At 36.7% G+C, this 11568-nt stretch overlaps 1 protein-coding gene across 1 annotated transcript; it reads right to left on the bottom strand.

Annotated features, from left to right (window-relative positions):
- Window positions 1-4411: 4411 nt before the first annotated feature.
- On the bottom strand, window positions 4412-5458 carry LOC100655032 (olfactory receptor 2T27-like). The gene has a single exon (XM_010594534.3). The coding sequence runs from the start codon at window positions 5405-5407 to the stop codon at window positions 4412-4414; it is 996 nt and encodes a 331-aa protein (XP_010592836.2). The 5' UTR covers window positions 5408-5458.
- Between the last annotated feature and the right edge of the window lie 6110 nt (window positions 5459-11568).

Below are 11568 nucleotides of genomic sequence, written 5' to 3' on the forward strand. Positions count from 1 at the left end.
TACATATTTGTATGTACAGCATGTATATTCATATGTATATAATAGAGTACAAAGACGATGCAGTCATACAAGCTTCCTAGACACATCCAAACACCTTGAGGGACCAAGTTACCTGGACTGAGGGCTGGGGACCATGGTCTTAGGGGACATCTAGGTCAACCGGCATAACATAGTTCGTAAAGAAAATATTCTACATCCTACTCTGGTGAGTAGCGTCTGGGGTCTTAAAAGCTTGTTAGTGGCTACATCTCTTGGCCCCATTCCATTCCAGACGATGGAGAGTGAAGAAACCAAAGACGTAAGGAAAATATTAGTCCAAAGGACTGATGGACCATATGAACCACAGCCTCCACCAGCCTGAGTCTAGAAGAACTAGACGGTGCCCAGCTACCACCACCAACCTGTCAGAGTGACAGGGATCACAATAGAGGGTCCCAAACAGAGCAATTTAAAAAAAAAAAAAAAAGTAGAATAAAATTAATATTCACAAAAAAAATCAGACTTGCTGGTCTGACAGAGACTGGGAGAATCCCTGAGACTATGGCTCCCAGACACCCTTCTAACTCAAAACTAAAACCACTCCTGAAGTGCATCTTTCAGCCAAAGATTAGACGAACCTACAAAACAAAAAATAAAACACTTGAGGAACGCGCTTCTTAGTTTAATCAATTATACTAGACAAAATGGGCAAAACCTGCCCAAAAGCAAAGATGGGAAGGCAGGAAAGGGCAGGAAAACTGCATGAATATACACAGTGAACCTTGGGTATAAAGGGAAAGGGGGGGAGTGATGACATATTGCAGGGACTGCAGCCATGAAACAATTTGTCTATAAAATTTTGAATAAGAAAATAATTTGTTCTGCAAACTTTCCCCCAAAGCACAATCAAAGAAAAAGCAAAGAAAAGTCCAAGAGAAAGAAGACCATCATTACAGACATTTGAATTACAGGTGTGGGTGTGGGGGTGCGCAATGTTTACAAAGAGAGGTGGCATAATTAGCTGGTTACTAATGATTTGTACTGATTCCCTTCCGAGGGATAATGAGAGACTGAGGGCTATGACAACCAGCAGTTCTCTTCGATAACTTACAAAGAGGCCTTCATTTCATGTAGTGGAAGAAGAGACACTGCTGAGCAACAGGCTGATGACTTGATAGTTAAAGACACAGAACTCCAGTTATGTTTGAATGCTCAGTGGATGTACATTTGTTATGCTAAATGTAAGACCTTCTAGGGAAAAGCCTGGGACCCTAAAGTATGACATTTGGGCATTTGAATGGATGACCCTAAGTATATTGGGTCTGAAGACAGACCCAGACCCTCAGAACTTGCAGAGGGGACCACTCTTTCCCAGTAAGAATCTGTTGGAAAATGCTGCAGAGGCTTCTTGCCTACAAGTGGCAACTGTTAACTTCTTAAGACATGCCCCATGCACCTCTCCTTGCTACTGTACCACACAGCAGGATAAAAACTCAGCATAACACAGCTGGGTATATTCTGGTACATTAAGGAAGAAAAGAGACAATGCATCATGTTAAAAGAATTAGAAACATATAAAAAATAAATAAAAGCTGAACTTATACCTCACACCATGTACAAAAAATCAACTCAAAATGAATGAAAGCCCTAAATGCAAGAACTAAAGCTATACAACCCTTAGAAAAAAAACATAGGGGTAAGGCTTTGGTACTTAGTATTTAAAAATGGATTCTTATATATGACACCAAAAGCAACAAAAGACAAAATAGATAAGTGGGAGCTCATCAAAATTAAAAACATTTCTTCATCAAAGGACTTTATCGACAAAGTAAAGAGGCAATCTATAACCACCAAAACCAAACCCAGTGCCATCGAGTCGATTCTGACTCCTAGCGACCCTATAGGACAGAGTAGAACTGCCCCAAAGAGTTTCCAAGGAGCACCTGGCGGATCTGAACTGCCTACCCTTTGGTTAGCAGCCGTCGCACTTAACCGCTACACCACCAGGGTTTCCGAGGCAATCTATAGATGGGAAAAAGATTGGGTGGACTATATATCTATAAGGGTTTAATACCCAGAATCTACAAATAACTCCTGAGACTAAACAACAAAAAGAGAAAGAACCCAATTTACAAAAGGGCAAAGGACTTTAATAGGCAATTGACCAAATAAGAAATACAAATGGCCAATAAACACAAGAAAAGATGCAGAACATGATTAGTCATTTCAAAAAATAGAAGACAAACCTCTGCTGTAGAGTCAATTCTCATTCATCGTGACCCTATAGAACCGAGTAGAACTACCCCATAGGGTTTCCAAGCAGTGGCTGGTGGATTCGAACTGCCAACCTTTTTGTTAGCAGCTGTAGCTCTTAATCACTGTACCGCTAGGGCTCCCATGAGGCATTATGGAAATGCAAATCAAAACTACAATGAGATATAACTTCCCATCCTTTAAAAAAAAAAAAAAACAGGTATTAGTGAAGACGTGAGGAAATTAGAACCACCATACATTGCTGGTAGGACCATAATATGGTACAGACACTGTGGAAAACACTCTGGAGGTTAATCAAGAAATTAAACATAGAATCACCTTATGACCCAGCAATTTCACTTCTAGGCATATATCCAAAATAATTGAAAACAGGAACACAAATGGATACATGTGCACCAGTTTTCATTGTGGCACTATTGACAATAAACAAAAGGTAGAAACAAACCAGGTGTCCATCAACAGATCGATGGATAAACAAAATGTAGTACATACATACAAAGGAATATTACTCATGTAGAGCAATGAAGTCCTGATACATTCTGCAACATGGATGAACCTTGAAAATATGCTAAGTAAAATAAGTCAGTCACAAAGGGAAAGATATTGTATAATCCTATTTATAGGAAATATCTAGAATAGGAAAATATATAGTGGCTAGGATGAATGGGGGGGGAAGAAGGGGTCATTGCTAAGGCAGCACTTAATTTTTGTTAAGTGTAAGAAAAAAGTTGAAACAGATAGTGGTGATGGTTGCACAATATAATGAACGTAATTAATGCCACTGAAGTATACATGTAATAGATGTTGAAATGGCAAATGGTACGTGTGTGTATATATATACATATATATATATATTTTACCACAATTTAAAAAAGCCAGGGGAGTAACTTTGAGCTGAAATTGAAAGTGCTTGATGAACGAAGCCTGAATGTAAGATTGAATAAGCAAGAGTTCTTAAGCAGAATATATGACTGATTAAGCACTTTCTCAGGAGATTGTATTTAACACCTGGGCAAGGACCACAGATCAAACTCCTTGCTAGGTGGCTCCTAGAAGTCTGGAAAAAGAGATGGCCAAAGCTCCGTGAAGTGAAAATGATTGAGTTTTCCTCGAAGGTGATAGAGGAAGGAACAAAGGTGTGAAGGCAAATGGTCAATGTCTATATTATGGTAGACCAGAGAGCCAACAAATGACTGTGTTCTAGAAGAGTGCTCAGAGGATATACTGTTCACCAAGGCCAGGTGGCAGAATTTAACTGCATAAGCCAGGAAACTATTATAACCTTAACAACCAGTAAGGTCAAAGGGAGAGTCAGGATACTGGTGAAGATATTTTATGGTACATTCAATCTTAGGAGCAAGATAGACAGGAAGCCAACATGAATGCTACTCAAACTTCACAACAAAAGCAAAAACAAAAAAAGATAAATGGAAAGGTTGTAAACAAAAGCTGTTGACGCAGTAAAAATTCACAATCCCTTGTTTTGTTCCTAGAACATAAATAATTTTTTATTCCTTAAACAATGAAGGAAGAAACAACTGGATCATAGGAATAAGGACGCTGAAACATCGAGGCATGTATATGCTGTTTTTATTTTCTTAACTACTCTCCAAAGGATCCTATTACCACTTATTGGATAAGTCCCTGGGTCATGCAAATGGTTAAATACTCCACTAGTAACTGAAAGGTTAGGGTTTCAAATAAGGGCTTAAAAAAACTCTTTCCAGTTCAAACCCCTGCTGAGAATTTGCATTTCTAACTGACAAAGTAATAGCATGTGAGCAGGTTTAGAACTCAGGACTCCTGACTCCTAGAAGATGGTTTTTTTCTTTATGTTGCTCCTAATTAACAGCATTAGCATCACCTGGGAAATTTTTAGAAATGCAAATTCAAAGGCTTGTTTCAAATCCACCCAGACACAGTTTGAAACAAAGACTTGGTGATCTACTTCCAAAAGATCAGTGCCCCTGAAAATCCTATAGTGTGCAGTTTTACTCTAAAACATACGTGGTAGCGCTGAGTCAGGATTGATTCGGTGGGTACACCTTTGTTTCCTGAAACCACACAACACATACCTATTCTTCAAACCTTGACCCATAGTTTTGCCTGTGGTCATAAACATGTCATTTTTCACAGCTGGAATTTTTTTTTTCATCTACTAAGAGACCACACATCTCCCCATCAGCTTGCTGAGAGCTGCCACCACCTCCTTGTTCCTCAGGCTGTAGATGAGGGGATTCAGCATGGGAGTGAGGATGTTGCTGAAAACAGAGAGAGCCTGGTCCTGTTCTGGACTATGAGATGATGTGAAAGTCATGTAGATGAATATGTTTGGGCCAAAGAAGAGACTCACCACAGTTAAATGGGAAGAGCATGTGGCTAGGACTTTTTTCCTGCCCTTGACAGAGTTCATATGGAGGACAGTGAGGAAGACAAGAGTATAGGAGGCTGTGATGAGACTGAAAGGCACAACAAGCAGCACAATGCTTGTCACCACCACCACTAACTGATAGACCGAAGTGTCTTCACAGGAGAGTTTAATGAGGACTGGTACCTCACAGAAGAAGTGGTGGATCTCCCTTGATCCACAGATGGGGAAATGCATAGGGTAGACTGTATGTATAAATGAACTTATAGAGCCTCCAATCCAACATGTAGCAACCATATGCAGACAGAAACTGGGGCTCATGATAGTGGGATAACGCAGTGGGCTACAGACAGCTACATAACGATCATAAGCCATGAGGGTCAAGATGAGGCACTCTGACATTCCTAACATGAGGAAAAAGAAACTCTGGGTCCCACAACCGATCCACGATATGCTCCTTTCACCCGTGAAAAAGTTATAGGCCATCTTCGGGACAATGGTAGAAGTTAACGTCAAATCAATGACAGAGAGTTGACTGAGGAGAAAGTACATGGGTGTATGAAGCCGGGAGTCCCCCAAAATCAAGACAATCAGAAGCGTGTTCCCCAGGAAGGCAAGGGTATAGATGAAGACAATCACGGAGTTGAGGATAATGGAATGCTGAAACTCAGGAAAAAGTCCCACAAGGATGAAATCAGTTATTGAGGATTCATTCACACTCACCATATCTCTAAATAAACATAAGAAGGCTAGGAAACAAATCAAATGGACTACAATAGCTGACATTCAATACAGGTTTTATATAAAGCTGTGGGTCAAATATTATATATATTCATCCTCAATTCCTTACTCTCAGATAATATTGGCCATCGTCTCATCACAGATATTTTATCATATATTGAAAGTTGCCTAAAATTTTATTAAATATATAATATTAAGAATGATTAACTTCATTGCTTCTTAGCCTTTGTTGTGTTTTCCTTTTCTTTCTTTCCTTCTTCCTTTCTTCCTTCTCTTTGTTTGTTTTTTATATTTACTGAAGAATCTTCTGAAAATTATGGACCCAGCTTCCAGAGATATGCTCCTAAAATTTTCTGATAGCCATGAACTTTGACTATTAACTCTTGATATACTTGGACCAAAAGGAAAAAAAAAACTAATTAATTAAATATCATTTAAAAAATTACAAATCAATTATTTAGCACTGTTTTAACATACTATTGATTTACTTTTCTGTTTTTGGCTAGTTGGCATGGTACTCTAAATTTAGTAATAGAAAATGTCAGATTTACATAATTTTTCTGCTCAGAAACCATCGATGGTCTTTTTTACTGAAGTAATGTCTATATTTCTTAGGCTGTAATTTTATATCTTCCATGAGTTGAACCCAACCTACTTTATGAAACTTATGTTCTGTTATTTTTAAACTCATAATTCAAACTTCAACCAAATGGACACCCTCATTGTTGCCTCATATGACTTGCATTTCCACCTTTGTTGTTATTTCTCCTTAGAATTATACCTGTCACCTCAATTGTTGTCCTTTTCACTCTTTAAGTATTACCCAAATATAACTTCTTCTAGAAAAGCTTTCTTAAACCTTGAAGGAGAAAAGCATTTTCCATCTACTCTTCTATACTCCCTTAATTGCAGCATACTTGCTGTTGTTTATCACCATAGCTGAGAGAAAGTGTAGCTTGGGGGTTAAGAGCATGTATCAGAGGCTAGACTGCCTAGTTTCAAAGCCCAGCTCCATCATTTACTACCTGTGCCTATCTTTCCTTATTTTTAAAAAGAGAGATTAGCCAAGAGACCTCATGGGGGTAGTTATGAGGCTAAATGAGTTAATACGAATAAACCACTATGACAGTGCCTGGTACATAATAAACATTCAAGAGAGGTTAGTATTGTACTTTTATTTTGGTTTTCTATGTGTGTAAGTTCTCCCAAATAACTTTTTTATTTTGAGTGATAAATTTATGTTTTACCTATCTATACCACAACATACCAGCATAGTAATTTGAAAAATGTTATATATTCTACAAACAATTCATTAATCGGAAGTTTGAACCAACTCTGTGGAGTTCATCAATATACTTTTTTGGGTAGAATATATGACAAACACCCATACTGAAATTGCATTCTTGGTGAGAAATAAAGCTTTTCCCCATGTCGTCTTACTTCAAAATGGAGTCCTTATTCCAGTCTCAATAAAACAACTGCTGCACATGTGGAAATTTCTTTATGCACTGGAGTTTCCTAGCAGACCTGTGTTGATGAGTACATAGGTCAAAATACATGAAAATCCTGTTATCTACTATTGAAGCAGAAAATTTCATAATGTAATGTCATCCTCTGATTTCACGTGATCATTCTTTTATGAAGGTGTATTTTCAAATCATCTCGTGAAAAAAAATAACTATTGCTTTCACCATAAATCTACTGAGATATAAAATACAGAGATAATTATTACTCTAATTCTGTAATTAATGAGCAGCAAACACTAATCTTACTGAAATTTACATATACATTATTTCAGAAAACATATAGTTTTGTTTGTTGTTTTTTACAGTTAAAAGAGTTCTTGAAAATATTTACCATCCATTTGTTCTTCAGTCTACATTCCCTGAATGTTCACTATATTTCACACATATTCTATTAAGTGCTGAAGAGGGGTCATCAATGAATTGGGACATGATCTATATCTTCAGTTACCTCTGAATTTAGATATGGAACCATTCATACATTTCACCAGTTACAAAGGGGTGAAATGAATGCTATAGCTAAGACTCCTTTGGAATGGTGTATCAACACAGAGGAGAGAACTAATTAATACCCGTGTGAAAGAGGGCTGGAGAATTAGATAAGATTTAATTTGAGCTGTGTCTAACTTAGGGCACAGCAAGTCAAGGAAATGTGAAGAACTGAAGCCGGGAAGGGTTTGTCAGGGTTAAAAACACAGGTCAACAGATGGTGAGAGCCACATTGCATAAGCAAGTGAGGAACAAATTGGCATTCTTACTCAGATTTTTATCCAATCTGAGCCACATAACACTGAAAGTTTACCACCTCCTCATTCCTCCATAACCTCGTAGAATTCTTACCTGTATATTTGTATTATTCATATTGCTTGGCCTGCCATTTCCTTCACTTAGCCTAGGAATCCATGTGTCTTTTGCAATCTGTGTATTGATATTTTATGTTGAATTCATTTGTCTGCTTAAAAGACAAGATAGCTCTGCTAGAATAAGGATAATCAAGAGCTCCACCATAAGGTTAGTGTAACCAACAAATGAGGTGTGGCATATTCTATGTGCTCAAAACTTGCCCACTCCTATAATGATCAATCAGTATCATTACAGCTGCCCTGTTCTACGATCTTCTCTATGTGTACGCCAACCTTCCATTATAAAAGACATGAATATTCATCAAGGGGATGAGCTTATAATTTTGAGATTTCAAGTGTCAAACAGGTTAGAAGTACAGATGATGCAGTGAAGAAGCTAATGTTTAACAATTCTGGAGCCAAACGTTAAACTCAAGTAAAAAGAAAGCATCCAAATGAGTTTAATTCATTTATTTTTCACTTTTGTAATTATTATTTTTGTAAATACTTAAATATTTACTTAATTTTTTTTGTTAACTAATAACCAATTTCCTAAAACAAGCTATGGGTCATTTATTAGGAAGTAAAGACAATTGATCATAGGACAAATGACTAAGAAAATATTCTTTGAATATAAAAACAACTGTTAGTAAGGATTTCCAAATTATTAATTATTCTTATAACAATAAAACATGTTTTATAATTTAATTCGACTCAGTGGAATAGGCTTTTAAGAGTCAATTCTCAATGTGTTTCTATTATTTATTTATTACAAAAGAAAAATAGAGCCACACATAAGGAGGAATGAAGTGTTAGCCTATAGACCTTTATTGCCCTTTTTAAAAGTTTTCAAATCATGACGTTTATATCATTTTAGATACATTGCATGCCTGTATTGTTAGCCTGATTTGTGTTTGTGTCTATGTGAGTATATACAAGGTAGTTTGAAACAAAATCATTATTAGTTAAACAGTTTTTCTAAAAGGAACCAGGTGAATTCAAGGGATTATAGTACTTGGCTGCCGAGTTACGCACGTTGTTGAATATACCATATTTGGTTCCAAAAATGTGATAATTCTCATTCTTTAACATTTCACTTAACATTGTGAGTGGTACCTGCTCCATATTATGCTGGTTTTGATCAGGCAAAAGTATTTATGACAACATCATTTGGTTGATATGATTCATGCAGATATTCAAACAGAAATATTATGATTCCATCCAGCTTTTCTCTAGACCTGAATCCTGGGCAGGCTACCAAATACACATCTAAGACTGCCATAGATTTTTTTCCTGTAAAACAAGCACAATCATCGAAACCTGTCAACCATTAAACTTAATAACAATCCTACACATTCTGTACAGAATTCCATTACCAGTCAAAGTTCAAAATGTTTTTTCTCCTTGTTTGGCATCTACCTTAAATTCTATTTATCTCCAGTCACCTCTGCTGCTTCGAATTTCTGACATCTTCTAGATTTTCCACAACCAGATGTACCTTCTCATTATGCAGCATTACTCCATTTTTCTCATAGAAAAATTAATGCAGTTGGCTTGACGTTGATGGAAAATCATATATTTTAGGAATGAGTGCAGTGATTTTTACCCTATAATACTTTGGCAATTAAATATCAGCTAAGATCTAACTTGGCAGATTGCTTAGTAATTTCTCATCAGAGTCTGGAGACTTTTCTGGTGAATGACATAGGGGAACACAGTCCCAAGACTTCAATTAATTCATATCTCAGACGAAAATGGTGAACTTCGGAAATTAAAGAAAATAGTGTGAAACCATCAGATGCATGCAAGCAGATGTTCCTCACCATGGAAAACATTCAGAGGTTTCTAAACCCCACAGTCCAGTCTCTATAGTGCCCATGCTGAGAAAGCACAGGATAGGTGACAAAACACATTCAGGGCCATGCAATCTACCATACTTTGAACTTCAGTTAAAGAATGATAGTCAATTTGATTGATCTTCACATTTGCCACCACCACTACTGCCTCCCCCGCCATAAAACCTTCCTTCCAATTTATATAATTTTTTGTGATAATGCCTTATACAGGATTTCTTTTTGTGACAACTTGATTCTTAAACAGCTTCATTTTATGAGCTTGACATATTATTATAAAAAAAAAAATTAACTTTGAGGTCAGCGTGATCTACTTGGTAATTATAATTTTATTCAAATTCCAAAATCTGAGTTTTGTTATGTTGTCTGTAAATGTGAACATAGTAATATCTGTCTCAGTAAGGTGTGTTTTATATGATGAAGTGTGAACTCCTTTGTAATGCCCCACAGCAAGTTAATGTGGTGTACTGTCTTGGTACTGAGTGTTGGGTTCCACTTGTCTACCTTCAGTCTAACACATAGCATCTGAAGGAGTAATGTTTCCTTTCTCTAAAAGTATCCTGACTGACCATGACTGAGTCTGTACACATAAAGGCACAAACAAAAAAGCGTTTAAAAATAATTAACATATAAAATCAATCATTTTGAAAATAAAGCATCCTGTTGAATCCTGCCCATAACAATTAGAATTGTCGCCCTTATGCAAATCAAAATATAGGCAAATATACCTAGGATAAAATGCTGGAGAAATAAGACATCTCAGTAGAAAGGTAAAAAATGGCTCTAAACATTTTTAGTTCTTTCATTGAACATGACATACTCAAAAGAGAGGTAGTAGCAGAATTTTCATAGTCTATTAAGAAATTTTTTTTTTATTAAGAAAACAAAACAAAAAAGTAAGATAGCAATATATAGCATTTAGGCAATACCAATTACTTGCGTATAAATGTATAAATGCACAAATATATAATTTGTATAATCTATAATACCTCCATTGTCTGAACACACATACCACATACCACTCATTGGGTTTTTGTGGAAAAATACTGCTTGGTTACACCATAGTGTTTCTATACATGCACTTTTATGTTAAAATTCAGATTCTTGAGGACAAAGACAATGACTAATTTATCTTTACATTATCAACATGAAGATTGGCAAACTACAGCCTTTGGGCCAAATCTAACCTGCCATCTGTTTTGGAAAGGTCTATGAGCTAAGACCAATTTTTACAATTTTTAATGTTTGAAACATAAAAAATAAGATTTTATAACATGAAGATTATATGAAAATATATTTTTAATGTCCATAAATAAGGTTTATTGGAACACAGCCATACTCATGCATTTACATAGTATCTATGGCTGTGGTTACATTGACATGTTAAGCAATTGTGACAGGCTCTATGGTGGTTGTTGTTAGTTGTGATGGAATAGATTCCCACTCATGGCAACCCCATGTGTGCAGAGTTGAATTGCTCCATAGGTTTTTCAAGGCCGTGACCTTTCAGAAGCAGATCATAAGGCCTGTCTCTAGAGGTGTCTCTAGCTGGGGTGGAACCACCAACTTTTCAGCTAGTTGTCCTGCGCTTAACCATTTATATCACCCAGGGACTCCAGCTAGAGTTACTAGCAGTAAATAAAGATGCTGTGTGAACTATTCAGTTAAGGCTCAACAGAGAGTCACAATTCAGATCCCTAAGATTTTAAAGCAATTCATGTTTTCTACAGCAGAGCACTACTCACCATTTGTAAAACAACCTCTGCCATGCTACTGGGCCATGAAAGGGACTGATAACCTCACTACAGAGCAGAGTTCCCACCGTGGGCTAGTTATTGCCAGATTCATCAAGCCATGATGTTGAGCAGGTACAGGAGCAATCTAACATATGACACAAAATTAAAAGATCAAAAGTAAGAAAGTCTATGAAAGAGACATAGATGGACCCACAGGATAGGAACATAGTGGGCAGATCTTTATATCGCATT

This window comes from Loxodonta africana, chromosome 2 (assembly GCF_030014295.1).
Source record: "Loxodonta africana isolate mLoxAfr1 chromosome 2, mLoxAfr1.hap2, whole genome shotgun sequence".
Lineage (NCBI taxonomy): Eukaryota > Metazoa > Chordata > Mammalia > Proboscidea > Elephantidae > Loxodonta > Loxodonta africana.